Below are 26,816 nucleotides of genomic sequence, written 5' to 3' on the forward strand. Positions count from 1 at the left end.
TGGCCAGCTCTCTCCCGGTGTGACCTTCCGTTAGTGGTTCCTTTAGCCAAAACCAGCCAGACACCAGCCTGCCTTGAGTAAGATCCGTGAAAGCTCTATGAAAACCGCCTTCCTCCCCCACCCTCCACAAATATGACAGCCACTCCTACCCCTGATTGAAAGAATCCCCTTCCCTCCCGAACGACGGGATCATTCCGCTCGACCAGCAGTGGTAGAGAAGGGTAGTCTTACCAGACACACTGGAGACGCAGCAAACAGGGAAGGGAGACGCTTCCGGGAGCGTCGATTTGCACAGGGCACGTTGAGCTTTCTGTGGCGATGTTAACTGAAATTGACTGTCTTTGGATGATTAATGTGAGCTTTGTGCCGGGGGCTGGTGGGCGACGCGCTCGGCGGCAGGCGGTGCCCCCTCCCTTTGACCCTCACGGCTTCGGTGCCGTGGGCCACTCCTTAGGTCTGTCTGATCTTCCACAGCAGGGCCTTGGCCTCTGTGGGCCGGCCAGCCAGGGAAGGGCCTCTCGAAGTTTCTAGTACCTCCCGAGGCGTACAGGAAGCCCTGAGCCCATTCTGTAGTGACAGGAGGCTCAGACGTCATGTCACACAGCCCATAGCGTCAACGCCACCGTCCCCCTGATTGTTTTGTTCTTACCACACTTGTTTTTCAACAGAGAATCCAGGCCAGAGCCTGAACAGACTATTTCAGGAAGTACCGAAACGAAGAAATGGGTCTGAAGGTATGTCGCAGGCAGGTGTTTTTCTTTGCAGTTAGTAAAAACCTAGGAAGCAGCATGTCCTTAGCTGTGCATTTGGGTTAAAACTGTCCAGTGTGATTCTGGCCTGGAACCTGATGGAAAAACAGCTAGTAAGTATAAAACAAAGCACGGGTTCAAGTACGCACGGTCCCTTCCTCCCCAGCTGCCCGCACCCTACTGGGTGCGCAAGAGGTGAGGCGGGGAAGCACCGCTAAGAACCAGCCCCCACCCCCACCCCCACCCCGGACCAGCCCAGCCCCCGCTCAGGTGCAAATTACACCTTTCCCCGTTTTCTCAGAGGCAGCCAAGAGCTAACGACTTCCGCTCTGAGAAAAATCAGGTGACCGAGGCAATGAGATACTGCTGCTTCCTTGTACTTCCTTTTAACTCTGAAATACGTTAAAGGTGCTACGGAGTGGACAGATCCCCAGTGTCATTATCGGTTCTCCTCTGGGCCCTGGCGAGCCAACCCCCACTGTGCTCCTGGGCGCTGCATCTTCACAGGGGCCGCGCCCCAGCGGTGTGCTTGTCTGGCAGTGGTTTGGTGCGGCGGTGGCCTTACTTAGCAGGGAAGTGGAGGATGAAAATACGCGGAAGGCTTCCAGAAAGAACTGGGGCCAGCTCCCCCCCCCCCCCGCCCCCGCCCCCGCCCCCGGGCCGCAGTAGCTTCGGTGCCTCTGTGCACGTGGCTACTCTGCAGAGCGTCCCCCTGTGACCCAGAGACGGAATTCTTGCCCTGGAGGGAATCTCTACAGGCTTCTGTCCTCGTTCACGAATTTTTAAGACCCGGCATGGGATGATAGAGCCGAAATGTTAAATCTTCACCCTCTTCACCTTGTACGTGCAAATGACCGATAGGCGATCAGCCTCAGCCCTGCCCCCTCCTCTCCCATCTCTGCTCTTTGCGATCCCGGCGTCCCACAGGCGCACAGAACCTCGAGCGTAGTCCCAGGCCAAGACAGCCGTTGAGGCTGCGTTTAAAGGGCTCACAGGCACCACTGCCTTTTAGTCCCTCGTCTGTTTTTGTGCCGGATTAAGTGATGTGCTCTCCCTGGCTCCAGCCCATGGGTGCCGTCCAGTTTGGGTAAACGTGAGAGCTTGTACCTCTGGCCAGATAACACCAGGGAGATTTAGCAGGAGCCCTTCCTTCGCGGGGCCGCAGTACCTGCTGTGAAGTTGCACGCACAGCAGATACGGGTAAAGGGGAGGCCACGCCTGCCTCCGTAACCGTCACCGGCCTCAACTCGGGAGCTATTGATCAGAATGACATCTTCGTGCAGCACTGATTTTTTGGTTGTTGTTCCACGGGTGGGCTTGATGTCATTGGTATGGCTTCTCCCTGCAGGTAACATCACGACCCGGATCCGAGCCTCCGAGACCGGGTCCGATGAAGCAATCAAGTCCATCCTGGAACAAGCCAAAAGAGAGCTGCAGGTGCAGAAAACTGGTACGGATTCCACTTTTTTGACCACTGCCTTCCAAACTCAGAAGAATTGTCCTAAGGGTTCTGGTTAGCAGTAATTAATCTTAAAAAAAAAAACAAAGAAAACGAAAACAAAAACAACAGTGTATGTTTTCAGGCATTTGGGCAAGCACGGACGGAAACAGGTCTGTGTGATCTGAATGTTGCCACTAGTGACCGCTCTTTTTATAATGTCGTTTCCTAGCACTTGACTCAAGAACGTACCCTCGGCCTAGACCCTCCTTGACTTAAACAAGTGAACAAATAGTTGGTATCAGATTTCCTTCTTTAAATGCCACCCAGGCTTCGTTATTTGGATATATACTTGACCAAACACTGAAAAAGAGCGGCCAGAAAATAAATCCTAAGCTCCTTCACGGGATGAACGCGGCTGGGGAGGGGTGTCTGAGTGCAGGAGGTCGGCCTCAGGAACCGGCCCTCGGAGCTCCCGCGCCCCCGCTGAGTTGGAATTGAGAGGCACACGGTGCTGTAGGTTCAGCCCAGACCCTCTGCCGGAGAGGAGACTGAGTGCCTGAGTTCTCTCGCTCTGGGGTTCAACGTGTGGACACACACCCGCCCCGTCCCCACGAAACCCCTGCTCCGCAGAGCCCTTCCACCGCAGACCTGGCCACTGGGCCTTCTCCCCAGGCCACCCCATTCCCACATGACGTATTCAGAGGTGAGCTCGGGGCTCCCTTCTGGGAACCAGGCCTGGGCTTGGCGTCTTTACCTGCCTCCCATCCTACTCAAAGCGAGTCCTCACCACCGCCCCGGAAGACGGATTTTGTTAGCCTGCTATGCTTGGTTAGCAAACTCGGGCTCCAAGGGAGAACGGTATGCCCAGGTACATTAAATGGCAGGTCCTAGATGCAAATCCTCGTCCCTCAGCTCCTGTCCCGGCACTTTCCCCTCTGCCTCCTTGCAGGGACCCCAGAGCGGTGGGTGGGGGACTGGCCCGTGAGGCCTCAAGCCTGACCGTAGGTGGACCTTCTTCCCTTTGGTGCGGTTCCTACTCTCAAGACCAGAGTGGACGTTTAAGCCGGCCCCTCGTCTGGGTGGCTCCCCTGCAGGGGGAGATAGCCCCAAATTGAGAGCGGAAAGGCCCACTTTGAGGGGTGGCTCGAGCCATGCCCTGCCCCCTTCCGCGAGCCGCAGTTGTGCCTGCCTGCCCCCGGTCGTGTGCGCTAGAGGAGGAGGGCCTTCTGTCACCCAGTGAAACCAAGTCCCCGAGAGGCCTAAAAGGTTGTCTCTGGTATCTGAAGCATTTTTCGGCCCCATTAACGTGGGTAAGGAGCCGGCTTAATGTGATTCCTTCCCCCAGATGTGAAGGTGTCTTAGAGCAGATGTGGGGGCGGGGTTCAGTTCCGTGCTTCTCAGCCAGGGCCTTGCTCCACAGTCATCTGGGAGCGCTGGGTGCTGGGGTGCCTGGGTGGCTCGGTTGGTTCGAGCGTCCAACTCTTGGTTTCAGCTCAGGTCATGATCTCACAGTTCATGAGTTCGAGCCCCACATTGGGCTCTGTGCTGACAGTGAGGAGCCTGCTTGGGATTTTCTCTCTGTGTCCCTTCCCACTCGCTCTCTCTGTCTCTCTCGAAATACATAAACTTTTAAAAAAAAAATTTTTTTTTTTTTAATTTTTTTTTTCAACGTTTATTTATTTTTGGGACAGAGAGAGACAGAGCATGAACGGGGGAGGGGCAGAGAGAGAGGGAGACACAGAATCGGAAACAGGCTCCAGGCTCTGAGCCCTCAGCCCAGAGCCTGACGCGGGGCTCGAACTCACGGACCGCGAGATCGTGACCTGGCTGAAGTCGGACGCTCAACCGACTGCGCCACCCAGGCGCCCCAAAACAAAAATTTTTTTTTTTAATGTGGTGCTGGTCCAGGCCCCCACCTGCCTACTCAGTCAGACACTTCAGGGCTGGGGCCTGGGCATGTGCGTTTTAACAAGCCCAATGGGCGGTTCTGGGGCACAGCCCTAGTCAGGAGCCCTTGATCTAGACCAGTCCCCATCCCAAGCTTGCAGACGGAAATCCTGAGGCCTAGCAGTGCCCCGCGATCCCCCCCAAGGTCGCGGCCCCCGGTTCTGGACCAGGGCCTACCCGCTGTCCCCCGCCACCATCCTGGGGCTCTCTATTGCTGGCCACACCACCGTCCCCTGCCCAGAGGAAAATAAATGTGAGCCAACCCAGACGCGGCCATTTATCACTGGAGACTCTGGTCTCACACCACAACCGTTAACAGAAATTAGGTTTCTGAAGTTTGACGAAGCCACTACAATTTTGGAATTTAGCGCACAAAATTACTGCTTACAAATCATCAAGGATTTAAAAAAAAAAAAATCACCAGGGGTGACGGCACATCCCCGGGTGTTGGCCCGCTTCCCCCCCCCCCCCGCCCCCGTGACACCCCAGGATAATGAACCCTTTCAGATGGTGCAGAATAGAGGCCAGCGGTCTCGGAGCGGTGATGTTAGTCTGTCCGTCCCTGCCTGGACAGACGCACGCGTGGTTCGCTGACGGAGGAAACGATGGCAGGGCAGAGCAGCTCGGGTCTCCCGGCTAATCCGCGTGTTGTGGGCGGGGCAGGTTAGACCGGAGCGGAGGGAAAGCATCATGTTCCCACCTGCTGGGAACGGTCCCGCCGCCATCTCACCTCCGTGTTTGCTCCGTGCAGCAGAGCCGGCCCAGCCTTCTTCCGCATCCAGCAGCGGGAGCTCGGACGACGCCATCCGCTCCATCCTGCAGCAGGCCCGCCGCGAAATGGAGGCCCAGCAGGCCGCCCTCGACCCCGCCTTAAAGCCAGCGCCACTGTCCCAGGCCGACATTGCCATCCTGACCCCCAAGTTGATACCCTCCTCGCCCATGTCGTCCGTGTCCAGCTACCCTCCGCTCGCCCTCTCCCTGAAGAAGCCCCCGTCCGCCCCCGACGCCAGCGCCTCCGCTCTGCCCAACCCCCCGGCCCTCAAAAAAGAGTCCCAGGACGCGCCCGGGCTGGACCTCCAGGGAGCGGCCGAGTCTGCACAGGGCGTCCTGAGACACGTGAAGAACGAGCTGGGCCGCAGCGGCGTGTGGAAAGACCACTGGTGGAGCACCGTCCAGCCGGAGAGGAAGAGCGCCGTTCCTCCCGAGGACACCAAGCTGGAAGAAGCCAGCAGCGCGAAGGAGAAGGGCGGTGGCGGCCAGCCGCGGGCGGAGCGCGGCCAGCTCCAGGGACCCTCGTCGTCAGAGTACTGGAAGGAGTGGCCCAGTGCCGAGTCGCCGTACTCCCAGAGCTCGGAGCTGAGCCTGACCGGAGCCAGCCGCAGCGAGACGCCCCAGAACAGCCCCCTGCCCTCCTCCCCGATCGTGCCCATGTCCAAGCCCGCCAAGCCCTCGGTCCCTCCGCTGACCCCGGAGCAGTATGAGGTCTACATGTACCAGGAGGTGGACACCATCGAGCTCACCCGGCAGGTGAAAGAGAAGCTGGCCAAGAACGGCATCTGCCAAAGGATCTTCGGGGAGAAGGTAAGGGGGCGGACTCGGGGACCTGGGCGTTCTCGTCTCTTTTCGCTGCTATCTGGCAGCATCTGTCTGGAGGACGTGGCCGTCGCCCCATTCAGTGAGCCACGGGGCAGAAAGATTTATCCACTCCCAGACTTCCGGAGAGGCCGGCCGATGAACGTTCCACTGTTCGCCCCACCTGGGGCGAGACTCTGGGCTAGGCCGTGTCACCCACCATGCTCCTTTAGGCTCCCAGTGACACGTGAGGGTGCGGACAGTCGCCATTTGACAGATAAGGAAAGTGCAGCTCAGGAAAGTTGAAACTACGTGCCCCCAGCCGGCCGGTGCCTGAGTTCAAGTCCCGTCTCTCTGCCCAGGGTGGCCCAGACACAACTCTGCAGGCTTTTTTGGCCAAAAAAGCTCTGATCCCACAGAGAGACCTAGAGAAGGAAGATGCATGTGACAGGAGAAGCTCATGTCACGTGATAGGCATAATCGTACCTGTCTCCCAATTTAGCATTTTCCTGGGTCCTGTCAGCCAGATCGGTGAAGTGACCTGCCCAGAATACACAGCTAGAGGTGACCCCGGGCACAACTGCCATGCCCGCAACTGGCCCGCAAAGCCCCTGCTTCCACCCCTTCCCTCCCTGGCTCACGAAAGTCAGTGATTTCCGAATGAGCCCCCAGACCCTTTCTGTGCCAGGCACTTCCCGGTAACAGTTTCTCGATAATGGGGATTTACCAGGCCTGTAAAAAAGAAGGTAAACGTAATACCCCAGCGTTGTTTCAGATTAAGTCATTACCGAGCATAAGGAGAAGCGCTCCACTCCCCTGAAAGGCAGCCCCCCCGAGGGGTATGTGGTGGGGTCAACAGTGGCCTCTGAGGAACCCCCACGCGGGGGTCTCCCCTCCTGCCTCCCGGCCCTCCCTGCCCTGCATTGTCCTGCCTTCCGCTCCGCGTTTGCGCCGAACCATGCGGTGGATCCTTACAATATCTGATTGTGATTTCTTTGTCCTGATTTTACAAAAGGTGATGGGGCGGATAGAAGTGAGGATGAGAATTTCAAGTCCCTTGAAATTTCTAGTTCAGTGTTGTAAAAATATCATTTGAGAACATTTAAATAGACATTTGTGCTCATGCCTTAAATTTAGCAGAGACTTAATAGCGTTGAACTTGTTTGGCCCGTGAGTGCAGTTTATTCTGGAACTTGAGAACTTTTCAAAAGAGTGATCGAACGCAGCCCCTAAATATCTCTGGGCTGCATCTGTGTCCTGTGGGGGGTGTTTGTGCCCATACATATGTATGGCCATATGTGAGCGTTAAGAAAACTCGGGCATGTACGTGCAATTTGTCGGTTGTCTGCAGTGAGTTTCACTCCCAGGCTGGCGCCCCCATCGCCACCGGCTCACCTCTGGGCCCCCACTGCCGAGCAGGATGCGGTCAGAGAGAGCAAACCTTTCTCGGTGCCAGCCCGGCCCAGCGCCACAAAGAAGACCGGCCTCCCGCACCCCGCCGGCCCCCGCCGCTCTGGCCACTAAAGGGGTCCTTGGCCCCGGCACCTCAGCCTTTCCTGGCACCTCCGGGCAAGGAGCAAGCTTTCAGCGCTTCCTCCTCGGGCTGTCGGGATGCCGCCCCCGAGGCCTTGGCAGGACGGAGGCCCTGGGCGAGATCCCCTCCCCTCCTCCTCCCACCGCTCCTCTCCCTGGGAGTAGAAAGCTGTGACTGTAACTAGGGCTCCCCAAGCCAGGGCCTCCGCCCACCGGGGCCTGTGACGCGCTGATTCCCCAACCCCAGGCTGGCGCCATCCACCGGGCAGGGGTTCCGCGCTCAGCCCCTGGAGCCCTCGCTTGGGTGTCATCCGTCCCCACCTCTCCGTGGCCATGTGTGCATCACTAAAGCATTTGGTGGCCTCACACTAAATCCTGGGCACCGATGCATGTCTTTGGTTGCCCCACCAGGTACTGGGCCTGTCCCAGGGCAGTGTCAGTGACATGCTGTCCCGGCCGAAGCCTTGGAGCAAGCTGACCCAGAAAGGCCGAGAACCCTTCATCCGGATGCAGCTCTGGCTGAACGGCGAGCTGGGCCAGGGTGTCCTGCCTGTCCAAGGGCAACAGCAAGGGCCAGGTAAGGGCAGCCCCTCCCTGGGCTCCTGCAGATGGGGGGAAGGGAAATGTATGCAGGGGGTGGCGAGGCCACCAGCCGCGCCCTGGACTGTTGGCCAGCGCCTGGGGGCGGAGAACTGTCCCCTTCCTCCACAACCTGTTGCCATGGGACTGACTTTAGTTTTTCGGAGACAGAAAGCTGTGCCTAGCTAATTTTACAAGCAGCAGAAAATGAGTTACTAATTAGGAAAATGCTGTTTGTACATAAATATAGGTAAAAGTCAAGTAGCTAAATCAGGGAATCAGGAAAGGAAATCAGCCAGAGACACAGAGGTGAAAGATACAACGGGCTCCAGCTTCTGCCTGCGTGGACCCCGAGTTCCGGCCCCCCCTGTAGGGAGCGGGACCTTTGGGAACTTTATGCCGTCTACGCTCTGCTATGCTCGGTGTGTTAGGAAGTTTTAAACCCCTGGGGTTTGTTTCCTCATTTAATTGTAACCCTTTGTCTTATTCAGTCCTCCATTCTGTGACGTCACTACAGGACCCCCAGCAGCAGGGCTGCGTGAGTTCAGGTAACTAGCGATTTCTGTTGTTTTGTGTGGAATACTTCCCTCCCTCTACGTTTCCCTGTCCTCTGGTCTGTAGCGGGGGGTCTCCGAGGATCCCTGGTTCTGGATTCGGTGAGCCGAAAACACCATATGCGGCTGGCACACTGGATTCCTCGTGGTCCTGGTTTCTAACGGACACAGGGAGAGTTAGCAGCTGCGTGAGGGTTTCCTCCGGCATTTTCCTGCTCGCCACCAAATTCTTTCATCGACCTGTGGCTTCTGGGTGCTCAGGACCGGGGGCTGGGGTCCAAGCCAGAGATAGATTCTGCACTCGCGGGCGCTTCCATTCTAACAGGAGGGGACTGGGCCTCTCCCGGCAGGGTCACGGGCAGGCAGAAGTTGAGTCCATCCAGAAGACCTTGGGGCCACCTTCAAGCAAGAAGGATGGGGACGAAGGAAGCCAGTAAGGGCTGAGGGTGGGAATCCAGCCTAGAGGTGGGTGGAGGGAGGAAGGCCTGCAGTGCCGGCCGGCCGAGACACCTGGCACCTTCCGGTTGGCGTGTGGAGCCCCGGGGCCTTTGAGCCGGTGTTTCTGCTCTGCGGACCCCTTGCGGCGGCACCGTGCTCCTGGCCGTCGTCACACGTCCACCCTGTGCTTCCGTGAGCTCGGAGCCTTGCTTGCCCGGCTTCCGGGAACAGCCAGTGTCTTGAGCTGCTCCTCTGTTCGCTTTTATTTTTCTAAACACACAGATTAGCCTCCATATCCCATCGATTCATTGAAAACTCAGAGCTAAGGGAGGGGCACGAAGCCCGCCAGCCTGCTGCAAGTTTTATGAGGGAAAACGTGCGTAGCACACGGAACAGCTGGGCAGCAGCCTGAGAGACACCGAACCGCACACAGATGCGCCCCGAGCGGGGTGTCGGCCGCAAAGGGCCTGGTTGAGTTTGCATTTTGGGTGCTTCCCTTTGATTTTGACCAAAACGGGGGGTGGAAGTCGGTGTCTTACCCAAATCGTTGGTCTTCTTGGCCGGACCTCTGAATGGAGTGGTTTGTCCACCTGAAGAGGGACCACACGTACTTCCTTCCCCCCCTCATGTCTGGGTAGGTCAACTGAAGTAGCGAGTCCCAGAGAACTTAACGGAGCGCCGGCTCGCATCCCAGATACATCAGGGCAAATAATGCACAGACTTGTTTGTGCCAGAGCTTCACAGACGTTTGCATGGAAAATTCGCCTCGCCTCTTGCCCCAGCGGAAAGTTGGCCTCCCCTTAAACTCTCCGAGAGTATTTGCTGCCCAACAGAGTTAGGACTACACTCGGCAGATCGTGACGAACGTATTTTAGATCAAAATCACTTGTTCCTGGGGCTCCTGGGTGGCTTAGTCGGTTAAGCCTCTGCCTTCGGCTCAGGTCGTGATCTCAGGGTTCATGAGTCCAAGCCCCGTGTCTGGCTCTGTGCTGACAGCTCAGAGCCTGGAGCCTGCTTCAGATTCTGTGTCTCCCTCTCTCTCTGTTCTTCCCATGTTCATACTCTCTCTCTCTCTCTCTCTCTCTCTCTCTCTCTCTCTCTCAAAAACATTAAAAAAAATTTTTTTTTTAAATCACTTGTTCCTAAAGAAAACAGGAGCTCTCCCGCAGCTCCTAGTCAGTCATGATCGATGCCAAAATCTTCTCCATGTGCGAACACATCCTTGAAGAATGGCCTCTCGCTCTTTATCGTATGGCAGGTATTTGCTGTTGTGCTGGAAGGTCCGTTGTCACATTTCCGACATAGGGAAACCACGCTGGGCCCCTCAGAGAGACGTAAGTGGTATTTGTAATAAGATGTCAAATTACTTTATAAAATAAAGCAATGTGTAAGACTCTTGGAGAGTCTGCAGATTGGCGGAGGCAGGGAGCCTCTGGATCAAAATGAGCACCAAAGAACTTTCCAGCAGTTTCTGTGAAGAGGTGGCAGGCGGGCCTCTCCCTGTGTCATCCCGGCAAAATGGGAGACGACGGATTATAGACCGCTTGCCCATCGCACCCATGGGCAGTCAGCAATAGGGAAGTCGTCAGTAGAAACACTCATTGTGGGGATTGTGGGGGAAAAGGTGGAAAAATATTTCCTACATTGTAGGAAAGTACAAATTTTTTAATATGACAGTCGCTAAGCAAAAACGTTTCTCTGGATCACAAAGACAAGAAAAGGCGCTCGTCGACGTTCAAAGAAAGATGATCACTGCGGCAAGATTGTGGGTGGTAGTTTTTCTCGCGTGAAACCTCTTTACTACCAGTGGTCTCTTTTCAGGAGTATTTCTAAAAGTCAAAGTAGCAGAGCTTTTCACTTTGTGGGATTTAGATTTGAGAAAGAGAATTATTTTGTAATGATGAGTATCGCTGTATCATTGGGATGGATGCCCAGAGGGGACGCCAGAGTCTTCCTCGACAGAGTAGAAAATGAGCGTCTGTGAGGAAGCCTCCAGTGAAGCCGTGCTGCCCCAGAGGCACGTTAGCAAAGCCTCCGGTTCCAGGATTTCCCCAGGATTCGAGTTCTCTGTTCTCACCGCGGCTACCATGGACTCCTTCCCCAAGGCCCCCAGGCCCAGAAAGGTGCTGTCCTTGGCAGTGACTCCATGAGGCCCGTGCCAGAGGTGGCTCAGCGTGGTAGAAACAGATGGCTGTGGGAAGGTAATTCCAAGCCTAGGTTGGTTCGTTCCTGGATGCCGGGGAGAAACACTCCACGTCTGAGCAGCCCGGGCCCTGGGCCGGCCTAGTGGCCAGAGTAGCCTCCCAGGTGTGGAAGGGCTTTGGAAGCCCGGCCTTCTGTCCACGGCCCAGCAGTGAGGCAGAGAATGCGTGGGCCCAGCGCAGGACTCTGTGCTCAGTTACCATGGCGATAAGATGCCCGGGAGTGGAGTGGCCTCACTCATCTGAACAGCAAGCTGCTGACACAGGAGTCTGCTTGCCTCACTAAAGGCTCCCTGCCTGCCTCTCCGTGCCAGGCGCTGCTGCCCCTCGGGGTCTCCGTTTTCCTTAATGATCTGCACGTCAAGCTTGCTGATAAGCTTTACGAGGAGAGAGAGAGACCGAACTTTTCATTACATCGCCCCTTCCTCTTCTTGAACGGAACCGTTCCTGAATGTTCCTTGGATGATCTGAGCATTGGGGTGATGGCCTCGGGCAGTCAGGAGGGTCAATGCCATTTTCTGCTGGCGGCCTGCGCTTTTTCTTGGAAGCTGTTGGGGCCTTGACGAAGAGTTAGGAGAGCAGAGGGTCCCGTGTTGATCACATGAGTTAACTTTTAATAGATAGATAGATAGAGCAGAGGGTCCCGTGTTGATCACATGAGTTAACTTTTAATAGATAGATAGATAGGTAGATAGATAGATAGATAGGTTTTTAAAGGCCAGAACTTCCGATCAGGTACTCGTTGAGGTTTCCAGGCAGTCTAGTTGCCTACAAACGTTTTTGAGTTGGCTTCTTTCGGAGTTCGCAGTGCCTTGGGGGAGGCGAGCCGGTGGTTCTGCACGGGGTCGTGTTTGACCTCATACGGCAAACTTAGTGGGAGATAGTCCTTTGGGGATTGGTTCTCTGCTTCTTCCTGTTGTCGGTCTTCCATCCCAGGCACCAGGCATCAGCTGACCTCGCTGCTTAGCGATCGCCATGCTCTGGGGAAGCAAAAGAAAGCACTTACGGATGAAGGGAGGGGCCCTGTAAGGGTTGTTTCCCCTGAGTGTGGCCTCCAGTCCTTGCTGATCAGGTAGCAGGCTTTCTTTTAAAGGGAAGAAAACCTCAAGATGCACGGAAGGGGGTTGTGTGAGGGCACGTGTGTAGGTAGGTAGGTAGGTACATAGATCCGTAGGCAGATACGATCTGGTAAACCGCTGGGGTTTTTTGTGTTTTTTTTTTTTTTTTTTTTCCATTTTCGTTCCCTACAGCTCATTTTATATTCACAGTTCCTTGGTGTGATTAATCTCTTTGCCCCAAGGGAAGGAAGGAGACAAGAGACGATCTAAAAGGGGGAGGGAAAAAGGGAAAGGAACAGATTTTCCTGGATGCGATGTTAGTCATTACATTACAGAGCGTAACTTTTGAACACGAAAGCATTTTGTTACTGCAGTTAATAAGCTTCCACACCACCCTTCAGATGGATTATTGCAAACCGCATAAGCCAAAGCATGCCCCAGTCTCCTCGGATTAATTCTGCAACATCCAGTTTTTTCCCAGCATGTGAGTCCGGAGCTGTGGGTTCCAGGTCCTCTGCACCCGTGGAGAATCCCATGGCTGACTGTTGTCAGTCAGCAGAGCGGCAGCTGCCTCCCGAGGAGACAGCTGCCACAGTGTTTTGAACGTGGGTGGCCTCACACACCCAGGAGAGACCCGTGGCCACAGCCCCCGGTTAGGGACGGGCCAACATTCCTGTGTGATACGCAGAATGACTCTTGCTTGGTGCCCGTGAGATGACCAGGAAAATCTGTCCAGGGTTTTAGTGCTTTGAACTCAGCAGTGGGATTCTCGGGCAGGCATTTGGATAGCTTGTTAATAGGGACCGCCAGAAAATTCCATGGCAGTATCTAAAACTTGTCAGTTTTAGTGCCTCAGTTTAGTGCCTTAGACTAGATTTGATTTGATTTTTTTTTCTTTCTCTTCCATCGAAATAAATCAGTGATCGTAACTGTCGGTTCTCTCTAAGAAGAATTTTTCTAACCCCTGAAAAGATTTGTATATAACTGATTTATACCTGGCCACAGAGAACAGATCGAAAACAAAAGAGGATTCTGGAAAGTCACCTATGAACTAGAGAGTGCCCTTCCCTGAGCAGAGGGTGGGCCGCTGCTGATCATTTGGCTCGGGGCTCGGCCTTGTGCACCCACTCATCGACGCAGTGTGGCCAAGAGAACTCAGTGTGCCATGCGTGCCTTTCTTTCTTGGTTGCAACCTGCGTTCGGATGCTTTGTTATATCAAGAACGCCGTGATAAAGGAATAACTGTTCTAAGGTCAGAAAAGACAGGTTTCTGGATTCAGACACAGCCTGCCTTCCTATTGTCGGTATGTGTGGGTGCAGGCCCCGCGACGCTGAGGGAGCCCCACGGAGGGACTGGGCCGTAAAGGGCTAAGGGGTCAGGGAGGAGAACGTTGCAAGTACAAAGTTCATAGACAGGGAAGCACATGGCATGTGCAGAACCTTTGAAAAGGGTGAGAAGCCCCTGACGCAGAGGGCTTTTTTTTTGGTTTGTTTTCCTTTTAAAACGACAGTAGGAAAGTAGATCCTGGGAGCATTTGGTCTTTCCTGTGTGTAGTCTACCATTGGCTGTGCTGCCTTGAGGCTTGTGTGGTAAGAAGAAAAGTGTGCAGGCGCCTGGGGGGCTCAGTCAGTTAAACATCCGACTCTTGGCTTTGTCTCAGGTCATGATCTCACGGTTCGTGAGTTCGAGCTCCGCATCCGGCTCCTTTTGCTGACAGTGCAGGGCCTGCTTGGGATTCTCTCTCTCTCTCTCTCTCTCTCTCCCCCCCTCTCTCTCTGCCCCTCACCTACTCACTCTTTCTCTGTCTCTCAAAATAAATAAATAAACTTAAAAAAAGAAGAAAAAGAACGAGGAGGAGGAGGAGAAAAGTGTGGACGGTGGGACAGAAGGGAGGCTCCGTGCTCTTTCAGGGGGACCTTGGCGACCTGCCCCGCCCCTTCCCCGGTGTTGTTGGGCCTGCGATGTGTACCTGCTGCCTCTCCTACCAAAGTGCTTCTCCTCACCCCTACCCACCCCCCCCCCGGTGGCTCTTTCTTGAGAGGAGGGGGGCTGAGGCCCGTGATCAGTGGCACAGCCCTCCTGAGTTCTCACCCACCCCGTCCGAAGAGATCAGAGGATGGAGGGAAGAAACTCCTGACCTCAGAGCTGAGCCGCTGGACCACCTGGTTCCTGGAACCAAGAAATAAGCAGGAAAGAACTTCCCGCCGCTGGACCGTGGGAGGGGCAGGTGAGGGGTTGAGACTCGGCCAGCGGCATAGCCTCCAGTATGCAGGGCACGGAGATGGCATTAGCAGTGGCTGAATATGTGCAGGCGGGGGAGGGGGGAACAGTTCAAGAAGAAATTGTCCAGGGCTACAGGATAGGCTTAGGGGGCTCAGAGGCAGAGAGGGAGAGGAGGTGGACGATGATGGCCCAAAACCCAAAGGTCATTTGGCCCTGTATGGGGAAGGGCCTTGTTCACACAGGGTAGGCTGAGGAGGCTGTGAGCCCGAGGAGCACATGCCCCAGAGCCACCAGGCCTGGGGCCCTCAGCTGAGGCAGGGCTTAGGGAATGTCCCACCAGGGCCTAGAAAGTTCCTTTCTCACCTTGGGTGCAGTGGAGTAACTTGCTCTGCCAAGAGCGAGATATCCCCTGGGCCAGCCCAGACGGTCTAGGAAACTGCTCTGTGAATTGCCTTCTAATTAATGTCTTTCAAAAATTGTCAGCCTTGTCTCAGCTGAGCTCAGGTGACAGGGGGTTTGGGCATTCTAGAGCTAACCCTTCAAGAATGATGAGATGCAGGCCGGGCACAGCAAACGCAGGAGGGGCCTCGGCCACGCCACAGGACAGGAGGGGGCCCTCTCTTGAGCCCCCTCGAAATGGGACTTGTTGTCAGCTCCCCCTGGTGCGTGTGCACTCGCCGCTTTGTGGGAATTCACCACGGGAGTCTGGCCATGTGACCCGGAAGCAGCCCCCTCTGCAATGTTAATGAGGAGGGCAGGGGGAGAGTGGAGGCCCGGCCCCGCCTGCCTTCACCCGGAGCACACTGTACCTGCAGGCCCCGCATGGGGTTCGCTCTCAGGCAGCAGACGTCAGCCTCACCGTTCCTGGGAAAGACTGCTCCTTTGTAAATCAGCCCCCAAAGTCTCTGTTCCTAGAGTGGGATTTGCCACCATTACCTCTCCAAAAAAGAGACAGAGGGAGAGCAACTCAGGGTAAGAGATTGGACTTTGTTAAAAAATGATGACTTGTGGGGTTTTCTTGAATAAATGAAGTGTACACCATGAGTATAAAATGCAAGCTTTCAAAGAGTTTACACCCCTTTTTTAAAAATGAGTTGATCTCCGCTGGTGAAGCGTCTGACTTCGGCTCTGGTCGTGCTCTCATGGTTCTTGAGTTCAGGCCCCACGTCACGTTCTCTGTTTCTCCTGTGCTCACACACGCTCTGTCTGAGAAATGAGTAAACATTGGGGCACCTGGGTGACTCAGTCGGTTGAGCGTCGGACTTCGGCTCAGGTCATGATCTCGTGGCTCGTGGGTTCGAGCCCCGCGTCGGGCTCTGTGCTGACAGCTCAGAGCCTGGAGCCTGCTTCGGATTCCGTGTCTCCCTCTCTCTCTGCTCCTCCCATGCTCGTGCTCTCTCTCTGTCTCTCAAAGGTAGATGAACATTAAAAAGAATTTAAAAGCAAAATGTTTCAAAAAAAATAAGTAAACATTTAATTGAGAAAAATAATGAGTTGCCCACCCTCCCAAAACCCCCCGTCTTCCAGCCGCCCTCCCCGGAGACCGTCCTATCCCGTTTCCTGCAGACGGTCCCTGTAACGAGATACTGTTCTGCACAGAAGGAAGCCTGCAGGCGTCCAGGTGCCGTGTCTTGCTCTCCGCGAGCAGCAATATGTAGCAGGTACTTGTTAGCCCAGTATGCAAAGAATCTGCTCCTCTTTTTACAGCTATAGGGAAGTCCCATATCTGGATATACGGTATCTTATTTAACCAGTCACTGGTGAGAAATATTTCCATTGATTTCAACAGCAAAACCTAAGCACCTGCCCTGCAGTGACCAGCCTCGAGTGCGTGTGAGCGGCCGTGTGCGCAGCGGGCTCAGCCGACTGCCGAGGGCTCGTCTGGCCTCTGCCGCCGAGCGACGGTGCGGCCTTGGGCAAGTGCCCCGACTTCTCTGTCTCAGATTCTTCTTCTGTAAAATGGGGCAAATACGGGACCTGTCTCCCAGGCTGTTGGGAGCTTTAAATGACTTTGTGTACAAAAGCCTTTCAGAACCGGGCCCGCTGGGGGCACCTGGGTGGCTCATTCGGTTCAGCGACCGACTTTTGATACTGGCTCGGACCACAATCTCACGGTTCGCGAGTTCAAGCCCCGCATTGGGCTCTGCGCCGACAGTGTGGAGCCTGCTTGGGATATTCTCTCTCTCTCTCTCTCTCTCTCTCTCTGCCCCTCCCCCACTCATGCGCGCGCGCTCTCTCTCTCTCTCTCTCTCTCTCTCTCTGTCTCAAAATATATAAACTTAAAAAAGATTCAAACTCTGTTTAAAAGGAAATAAAAAGAACAGGGGCCGCCGTTGGAACATTTACTTCTGCTGCTACACTTCTGTTACATGTTACCCGCGTATACGTGAATGATACACGTGTGCACACACAGAACGTCAGGCCTCCCGCTTTCAAACAGGAAAGCAGTCCAGCCGCTCGCTCCTGGGGTGGAGCTCGTCAGGCGCGAACATCACTGGGTGGAAGCCGGCAGCCAGGGTCTGCTGCAGGGGAAGCTGCGTGCAGCTCTCCAGACTCCCGGCTTCTCGGAAATGCCATCGGTCTTGGGAAGCTGCCTGCCCGTCTACCATCCTGTAAAGTTGACCCCAAATCCTGAGCTTCCAGAGGAAAGGCTGCAGGTTCTGTCACCCATGCCATCTGGGGCCGAGCGGCATGGAACCCGGCCACCCTGCCGGGATATAGGGGTGACCGACCGTCGGCACGGGTGAGCCGTGCCGTCCCACTCGGGTTCCCTTGGTTACTCCACCTGGACCTCCGTGCGGGCACCGCCTAAATCGCCTTTGAGAGAAAGCCCTTGCGGAGCCTCGTCACGGGCCTCTGGACGCGTCTCCCTTCTCTCCCCTTTAGGCTTTCTTCGGAAATCAGAATTTACAGTCCGTTGGGCATTCGGTGCAAGAAGCAAAAGTAGGTCGTAGGAGCAAGTGAGGACTTGGGCTTTCAGTGGTTTGGTTCCAGGGAAAGACGAAGGAGCCGACACGCGTGTCTATCCTCAGGACAAAGGAGAAAACACGCGTGTTTGTATCTTCTGTGTGCCCTGCACAGAGCTGATACCTTTAATCCTCCATCGGTAAGGGGAAGTGATTTCCCCCATCTTACGGATGGAGAAAACCAAGGCTCAGAGATGAGCGGTGATTTGCCCTCAGTCAAGAAGATGGAAAAAGCGACCGTGGTCCTGAGGCCAGCGGCCCTACTGCCATGGAGCTGGGCCCAGGCGAGCTGTCACTCAGCCCCGAGGGCTCTGTCCCCCCCCCCCCCCCCCCCCCCCGCATGGGTAAAGGGTTGGTGCCTGGAACGACATGCTCAGAGAGAAGCCAAGGCCACATTTCAAAACCAGAAACAAAACCGGATCCAAATTATAAATTTGAATAAATACAGAAAAGCAGATCCAAGACTAAAGAAACAATAGGAAAAGCAGATCCCTCCATTACCCCGGGACGCGTCCCTTGTATTTCAGCCAGGAGTTGGGCAGGAGAAGAGGAGAGAAGCCAGCGACAAATCAGTGGCAGAGCCGGACCCGACTTTATGCAGTTTGCAATGGAACGTATATAATCCATCCAGCCGGGGATACAGGTCGGTGCTGCTCTGAAACCCTTCCCGTCTTCATGCACAGAAAATACACACAGTGGTGCAGGGCCCTTTCCCTTCCTGAAGGATAGCCCTGCCCTTCAGCTGTCTGGCCCTCTCCCTGCTGGGAGCCCTGAGCCAGCCAGGGACCCGAGCCCCAGCCCCTTACGACTGGCCCCTGGGCCACGCTCAGGGTCTGCACGAGAAGTGAGGAGGGGGGGCTCCGATACAGAGCGAACCAGGAGGCTCCATCACCAGCTTCATCTTGATTTTGTGTTTTGCTCTTCCCTTTGGAACTGGATTCCCAAATATAGTCTGAGTCTGAATTGGCAGATGTTGGGTTTGTCCTTTATGAGAGGACCAAAATTAGTCTGTCATTTGGCACTTAAATAAAGCAGCCGAACTGCCTTTGTACCAACTTTGCAACAAGGAGGGACTGAAGTTGGGGCATTTTGTCTGATAAGGAAACTTCCTTGGAAGCTTCAGCAGCACCTCCAAAGCCAAAAGCTGAGGGAGGAGAGAGAGAGAGACAGAGAGAGAGAGAGAGAACACGGAGTCCAGAGGGACGTGCCTTCCTCGTGGCTAGACCTGCTCGTCCATGAGTTACGGTCAGTTGCGTTCCACGTGGTTTAAATACCTCCCAAAATTGGAAGAGAGAATCGATACTCCACGGAAATAGCAGTCGGCGAAAACAGCAGCGGTGACTCGGTTTTGGGGAGGAAAAGAACAATCTGTCCAGAGTGCCTGGAGCTGGGTGAGCAGAGGGGCTCCCCAGGGGCAGCAGAAAGATGTTATAATCAATTACCACATCATAACACTGATGTATGATAATTACGGAGTGTTTCTCCTGAGATAGTGCGGCGTTTGGCTGGGATACAGTTCTTTCATGGTCCACTGCCTGATTAATATGCAAATAATAGGCTGATTGCATGATGCATGCAGAAAATGAGTTCGCTGATAACGTGAGCACCGAAGCGGGAAGATGATAAATTACTTTTACTGACTGTCCTACATTAAGTACCCTTTCTCAACAATTTCATCACAAATTAAGTAAAGCAGTATGGAGAGATTAGGAGGATGTGTAAAAGAACGTACCTTAATAGCTTTTCTAATACCATCGTGTACGACGAGACGTTACTGGTTCTGCTCGGCACGGCCCGGTGCCCATGTGGGGCCAGACCCATTCACCCACCTGCGTGCTGTTGGAAAGCCGGGTCCCGGCCCACCACACCGTCACATTTGGCGCCTGCCATCGGCCCTGGATCCTCTGAGGAACATTCCGTCACAGCCCAAACATCATTACCCACATGCCAGGCTGCCTGGCAGTGTTACTGAGCAGGGACAGGCTGCTCTCGGGGCAGGCGCTTAGCGCCTCTGCACATATGGACGCTTCGAAGCCTGCTGTCCACCATGCGCCTGGGGACAGGAGGGTTTCTGAGCTGCAGGCCTAGAAGGCGCAGAAATAAACCAATATCCAAAACCACCTCCAACTCTCAGAAATCCGGGAAAACTAATTCCACCCTCGGAACAGCGGTGTGACCGGTCTGCCGGAGAATATGAATATCGGTGAAGGATGGACAGGTTTGCCCAAAGCCAGAAACGGAACCCTGGAGAAAAAGCAAGGACGCGGGCACACACACTCACACGCGCTCAGAGTGATTAATCTTTGATTACAGCAAAGCAATTTAACTAGAGGGTTTGTTTTTTTCCCATCTCAGTAATATATATTTAGACTGTTTGTATGACATACATTTTCTCTTAATGCACAGGGACGCATTGATAAGTGTTCATACACACAGCTGGTTCGGTAATAAGGTTATTGAAGGTAATTTGAAAGCATTATTTCTAAATCAGTATAGATCTGCAGAAAAGCTGGAAGCCGGGAGATCACCGAGCTCCGAAGCAGGGCCAACCGTGTCGCCCAGTGCAAACTTTCGCCAGACCGGGTTCACTGCAAAAGGCGAATTGTGATTTAAGAAGGGTTTTTAATTTTGAACTGAATTAAATGAACGCTGAATTCCCAAACTCTGCTTTTGATGTGCGCATTTCCTCAAGAGCTTGTACAACGTGCACCACAAATACGAGGATCCCTGGGAGAGGGCAGACAGGTGCCCCGAATTTTCCGCCGAGCCCTCCCTGGCTCTGCCACAGCTGGGTCAGCCCAGGGTTGCTGAGAACGTCTCTCCCCCGTGTGCTTCCCCAGTGTGGGGAGAAAGGAGAGTGCAAAACAGTCTGGAGAATGAGGCAGGCACAGGACGGTGTCGGACGGGAGGAGCCGAACATCCGCGGGTCTCTGGGTGACCGCGAGGCAGCGGTCACGGAGGCTAGCATCTCCCGCACCTGCGTGTGCAGCGACCGTCTGCCTCCCATCTCCTCCCACCGCAGGTGGACCGCCACCACCAGACCCAAGAACTCAGGGCCACCTCCAGTGAAATGCACCCAACCTTGAACTCAGCCTTGTCTCCCCAGGACTGCTCCTTTCGGTGAACAGCAAGCCTGTAACCCTGGTCATCTGAGCCAAACCCTGGCAGCCCTGCTCGGTCCTTCTCTCCCTCTTACGCACCCTCCCAGACACACAGTCGAGTGTGTGCGCACAGATGCACACGTGCACACACACACACAGTTTCTGTTTCCTAAGTGTCTCGCAGAATTTTTTTCTTTCCATTCCCTCAGTCCCCACCCTGGCCCAAGCCTCAGAGCCATCGTCCCAGATGGCACTTCCGGCTGGGACACTCCCTTCCCTGCTTCACGCCCTTCCCTAGGGTCCCACCTTCTTAGTGTGTGACCCTGCCCCCATCTCCTCTACACCCAGGCCTTGGCATACCACGGCCTCTCCTCCACACCCACCCAGCCTCAGTTTCGGGGTCACGGTGCCCCCAGGCGCCTCCATCCCGCCCTCGTCTCAGGGTCTTTGTGACCGTGACTTGCTTAATGAAGTCTTCCTGGCTCACGACCGTGCCCCCGTCCCCTAGCACCCTGCCTGGCACTTAGAGGGCCCCCTCATTGAATGGAAAGCCCAGGCCCTCTCTTCAAGTGGCCTAGAAGTCAAGTTTGGGGAGGTAAGCTCTACGTGGCTCAAGTTAAATAACCTTGCTTTTATTTTATTTTAGTTGTTTTACTTTTCTCAGTTAACAAGTAAAGGATTTGGGCTTTAATGTCACTGTAAGAGTTCCTTAGGCAGGCATTAGAAATGTTCTGTTCACACTCGCAGCTCAGTACCTGCTGCGTGCTGGGGCTGCCGTCTTTTCCCACCCTCGCTTCTATCCTGGCCAGCGCGACCCAGTCGGATCCGGGTTTGTGGGAGAGAAAGCACAGATGTTCCCTATTACAGAAGAAACCAGGACCGACGGAGACACTTTCCTTTCCTGGGTCCTCCCAGGGAGGACAGCAGAGGGTCCTCCCCAGCGGTTCCTGCCCCAAACCTTCCTCCAGTTACTCCTTTCTGCCATTGGAAAAAAACGAATGATTTGGCAGGTTTGCTGGGAGTTTCAGCGATATAAGGCAGGGTTGGCTTGGAGCCGAAGCGTGTTGCCAGCCCAAGGAGGGCACGTTGTGTGCTGATGCTCAATGCCGCCAGCTGTTTGAGAATGGACCTTCCTGTGGGTGGGGGAGACCCTCGGGAATGGGGTCTGGGGAGGGCCCTTTACTTCCTCCCCTGGGGTATCAGACGCAGGCCTCGACCCTCAGAAAGAAGGCTGTTTTGTAGCATGGATGTGGTTAGTATGTAGTTAGATTACTTCCGGTTCTTTCTCGGTAGAAAATGTCCAGGGACGTGGTAGGACGCGTGTGGAAAGCTCTGACATCTATTCAAGTATCCGTGTATTTGGTTTCAAGCCCGTGCTAATCCATCAAAAGGCTGCTCATACTCAAAAACAAACAATTCCACGTTTTCTGCTGGCCTGGAGAAGTCGGCGGTAGTCCTGAGGGGCCACGAGCATCTGCTGTGAGCCCCGGAGGCAGGGATCGGGGCTGAGGAGCCCGTCTACACCGCCCCCTGCCGCTGGGACAGGGCGTGGCGTTGGGGACATCCTAAGAGGTGTGGTGCAGGCCTGGTCCATTTCTGGCTAAACACAGGAGGGCAAATGAGCCTTGCTGTTCAGAGGGGTGGTGCGTCTCGTGGAGGAAAGTGAGGAGTCCCCACGCTTCGGCTCGGGTGCAGTGGCTCCGTCACACAACCCACATCCGAACTCCACTGAGAAGTGTTGCAGACCAGTGGTCACGCTGTTGTGGCCCCGGAAGCTGTCAGCACCGCCAGCCGGGAGGGCCTGCAGCCGGGTAGGGTCCTTCCAGGCCACCAGAGCTCCCGCTGGACCCAGGGTGCCGGCACCGGGCACTCCAGAACCTTCTGCACGTCCTCGCCCCACTGTACGGCCGCAGCTGCCGAGGCTGCCGTCCCCCCGTGGCTCCGTCTTCCACTCTCTGCCTCTCCCCTACACCCCCCTTGTATCTTCTCCTTGATTCCCTCTTGCTCACATTTCCACGTGCCGGACCACAACCACGCTGCACCCCGGCTCCGTTTGGCCAACCACTCCCCCCCCATCTTCTCCCTCCGCTCTCCCATCTTTCCATACTTGTCTGTCTTTGTAGTCACTTGGAATTTCCTGGCTTGGCAGGGGCTCAAAGCCTAAACTATGGACATAATGAAAAGTAGTGCATCAGACCGGCCACCAGTTAAATAATGTTTGGGTTCTTGTCAGAATGTCACAGAGTACCCTGTCATTTTGTTTCAGCAACTTGTCCTTCTGAATGCACAGTTCGCCTTATGGCATGCCAGCAGTAAAAATGTCACTTACAATAATTACTTTTTGGTGAAAATGCTTGCTGACTTCCTACCTTCAAGCTGTTTTTTACACAGTGGGGAGATAATAAGAAACGACTTTATCCTGACTGCTCAAATGAACACTAAATGGAATTTGGGTTATTATTACTGCAGATAGAGGGCTGGGTATGGAAATTTAAACAGCGGATCGGATAAACTGCAGAGAGATTTGTCTCTGGAAATCATGGCGGGCGAGGATTTTCAGTTGGCTTGTATGGGAAACTTAAGGCAGCTGTTGTTTGCCTGCTGTTTTTGGAATATAATGTTTTTCATAATCCTTTTATAGTTCCTGAATGCCTCGTGTGTTTCATAGGGGCTCGCGTCACTGTCTCTGCTTTCTGTATCTTTCTTGTAATCTTACAAGCTACTCTTGTGTAAGATTCGAAGCCTTGCAAAAAAGAAAAAAAAAAAAAAAACCCTAATCCACATGGATCACTTTTTAATGTAACACCTTACTATTGCTGTCAAAATTGGATACGTGAACTCTGTGGCTGGGCTTTTCAAATATGCAGACGACCCATTTCCAATTGTCCCCGCCCTCCTGGCTATAGATGCCTTGAAAGCAAGATGGGTGTCTGATTCTCACTTATCCCCAGTGCCAGCGGAGTGCATGACACAGAGTGGGTGCTTTCAGAATGCTTGAGCGAGCGAGCGAGCAAATGAATGAATGAATGAAAGCATGCCTATGCTTATACTTCCGTAATTGCCAGACAAAGGACAGTGGAAATGTGGAGAGTTTCTACTCTCAATCTGGTTCGGATCCTCCTCCATCCAGCGTGGTCTGGACAACTCATGTTGCCGGTCTGAGCCTCAGTTTCCCTACCTGGAGTTGCAGGATTTATATTCCCATCGCGGGGCCATCAGGAGAATTTGATGCAGCCGGGTGTAAACGCCCTTCTCTCGCTGCTAACTACATTTTGGTTCCTTTCCCTCACCCCAGTAGTGGGTTGGCTTTTTGGCCCTGACCGCCATGTTTCTGAGACTCGCACATGTTGACACGGATCGCAGAGCAGCTGTGTCCTGGAAGGCAGGCCCGGTTCTTCTGCCACGAAAGGACACGCGGGTGCAGGCATGGCCCCACTATATAGGTGGCCTATTATGAATACAGACTGGTTCCCAGCTGTGTCGCTGAACATGACGTCTTATATCTGTGAAAAGAGGAACATGGATGTCCCTTCTGGTCCTTTCAAGGAGTGCAGTCGGGCATTCTCGTGAGCCTTAGCCCAGAGCCTGGCACACAGGGAACGCGTGAGAAATGATGTTAGCTTCAGTGGTAGCTGCTCTTACAAATGATGGTAACATAAGCCTTCTTAATATGGTCTCACTCCCACCCCACCCCACCCCAAGGTGCTCCTGCTGTTAAGGCACCCGCTATTAAGGCTCCTGCTGTTAAGGCGCTCACCAGAGTGAATAGCACTCTGTCCAGGTACCCAGACCCCACCGTGGAAAGCACCCCTGTTTCTTCCCTCTTCCTCCATCCACTCCCCATATCATCCCCTCCATCTGTCTTGAACCTAGATATTTCTCCCCACCCCACTGCCTGTCTGCTTTGCGGGCCAGCACCCGCTCTCCCCCTACAGCACTGCAGCCTCCACAAGACCCCAGCCCCCAGCCTCACTGCTCGCAAGTTCGTTCTCCCCCTCTGAAGCAATAGGGAGCTGAATTGGTTTCTTATTTTTTGACATTAGGCCTGTGATATTTAAAATCCCAGAATAACGCAGTAAGCACCCATGTTCCAACACCCAACTTTACCCTTACCATTTGGCCACCATCCAATCCTTTATTTGTAAGAGAAACAAAACCTCAAAGATAGAGTTGAATCCCTCTCCCTAATCTCATTGGTCCTTGAAGGCCACCCCTCCTGGATTTGCTGTTTATCGTTCCTGTGCATGATTTTATTTATTTTATTCCTTAAGTTTTTTTAACGTTTATTCATCTTTGAGAGGCAGAGACAGAGCATGCTTGGGGGAGGTGGGGGCAGAGAGAGAGGGAGATACAGAATCTGAAGCGGGCTCTGAGCTGTCAGCACAGAGCCTGATGTGGGGCTCGAACCTACGAATAGTGAGATCATGACCCTGAACTGAAGTCGGACGCTCAACCGACTGAGCCACCCAAGCGCCCCAGTTTCCATGCATGATTTTAAATCCTCGCCTCTACGTATCTACGTAGCCATGCAAAACGTAAAGTACGTATGGGACCTCAACGTACACAAACGTTACGCTCTGTTTCATTCTGTCCCTTGCTTTGTGGGCTCCCCCAGCATACTCCGGGTGCCGGTATGTGTGGCCCCAGCCCTGACGTCCTCGCCGCTGCTTACATAGCACGCAGTATGTTGTATCAACATGCCACAATCTGGAGACCCGGTCTCCCAGCGACGGGCCCTGTTCCCAGTCTTGTGTTCTTCCACATGAGGCCTCAATACACATCCTAGTGGCCGCTCTGAGTCCCCAGAAGAGAAGCACCGCTGGGGTGAAGGGTAGGCCCACTTTCTAACAGACCTCGCCCTGGCTCCCAAGTGCGTGAGGGTCACAGCAGACATCGGGGCCCGTTCAAAGCCCCCTGCTCCGGCCAGCCTCAGGGGGCCTCTCTTTGCTTCATATTCTTGCTACACGACATTTCACTCGTGCCTCAGCCCACCAGATGTCCGGAGTAGTCTACACCTCCCTTGCCACTCCCGCCTCTCGCGACTCACCTGGCTAACTCCTGCTCGTGCCTGAAGCGCACCTGAGGCATCCCCCTCCCGGGGACCTCTCTGATCCTCATGCCACATCAGTGTCCCCTGCCTGCCCACTGCCCCCTGTCCTACCTCAGAACCCCCACTGCCCTTTAGGTACTTCTGTCGAATGGCCGTCTCCCCACTAGGCATGAGCCCCAAGGGGGCAGGACCACCTCTGACCAGGCGACCACCATATATATGCCCAGTGGCCTGACTCAGCAGATTATGGAGCGGGTGAAAGAATGAAGGGAATGACATCTCATTCTTTCCAGAACTTTGTCCTCAGCAACTTGGTGCCAAAGTGTAATGTACATACAGCAGAATTCACTCTTGGCTCATGGAAGTGTCCCGTGAGTTCTGGCAATCAAGACACAGAAGAATCCCATCATCTCCGCGCCCCCCCCCCCCCCCGCAGAATTCCCTGGGACCCCTTTGTAGTCTAGTCCTGCCCGCCACCCTGATCTGCTTTATGCCCCTACAGTCTTACCTTTGCCAGAATCTTATCTCCATGGTATCCACCAGGAACTGTGGAAGAAACAGCAGTGATCAGGAGGAGATTTATACTGAATGTAGGTTCCCTTTATGTAAACAAATGTATTTCAATACAATTTAATAACTGCTTTTATTTTTTTTTTTCCTAAAGCTTTTATTTCTAAGTAATCTCTATACCCAGTGTGGGGCTTAAACTCAAAATTCCAAGATGAAGAGTCACACGCTCTTCCAAAGGAGCCAGCCCGATCGATGCCCCTAATAACTGCTTTGAAAAGAAAAAAAAAAAACAAAAAAAAACAGAACATCCAACTTGGGTTTTGTTTCTTAGCACCAACCATGTGCCAGGTTCATTCCTCACTACGACGCTGTCTGCATTTTCCAGATGAGGAAACCAGGATGTTCCAAGAAGTTGAGAATCCCACTCATGTTAAAACGGCTGGCTAACAGAGGTAGCCCTACCCCCAAGTTCGTATCTTCATGCCAAGCCCAGGACTCCTCCTTTTTTTGTTTTTTAAATTACTTGTAATTACGTGGAGTGGAAGAAAGCCTTATTCCTCCAAAAAAGTATGGGTTTAGGGGCGCCTGGGTGGCTCAGTCGGTGAAGCATCCGACTTCGGCTCAGGTCATGATCTCCTGGTTTGTGGGCTCGAGCCCCGATTCGGGCCCTGTGCTGACAGCCTAGAGCCCGGAGCTGCTTCGGATTCTGTATCTCCCTCTCTCTTTGCCCCTCCCCTGCTCGTGCTCTGTCTCTCTCTCTCTCTCTCTCTCTTAAAAAAAAAAAGTATTGTTTTAGTCAGAGGCCTCCATTTGGTGATTTGGGGGAAAACAAAAAAAGTACTATCCTTTTCTGTTGACAACGTTTCTTATTCTGTCAAGATGATCAAGGACAG

At 54.1% G+C, this 26,816-nt stretch overlaps 1 protein-coding gene across 13 annotated transcripts in view; it reads left to right on the top strand.

The window, feature by feature from the left end:
- The window catches only part of CUX1 (cut like homeobox 1), a 376,259-nt gene that overhangs the window by 304,682 nt on the left and 44,761 nt on the right, over positions 1-26,816 (top strand). For 9 of the 13 annotated variants that reach the window (XM_045461928.1, XM_045461926.1, XM_045461925.1 and 6 more), the window contains 5 exons: positions 669-734; positions 2,098-2,199; positions 4,889-5,718; positions 7,654-7,819; positions 8,313-8,369. The exons of 3 other annotated variants lie outside the window; for them this stretch is intronic. In XM_045461928.1, coding sequence (XP_045317884.1) covers positions 669-734; positions 2,098-2,199; positions 4,889-5,718; positions 7,654-7,819; positions 8,313-8,369 — 1,221 coding nt within the window. The remainder of the gene's footprint in view (positions 1-668; positions 735-2,097; positions 2,200-4,888; positions 5,719-7,653; positions 7,820-8,312; positions 8,370-26,816) is intronic. One more of the 13 variants, XM_045461921.1, reaches the window with a different exon arrangement.

This window comes from Leopardus geoffroyi, chromosome E3 (assembly GCF_018350155.1).
Source record: "Leopardus geoffroyi isolate Oge1 chromosome E3, O.geoffroyi_Oge1_pat1.0, whole genome shotgun sequence".
NCBI lineage: Eukaryota > Metazoa > Chordata > Mammalia > Carnivora > Felidae > Leopardus > Leopardus geoffroyi.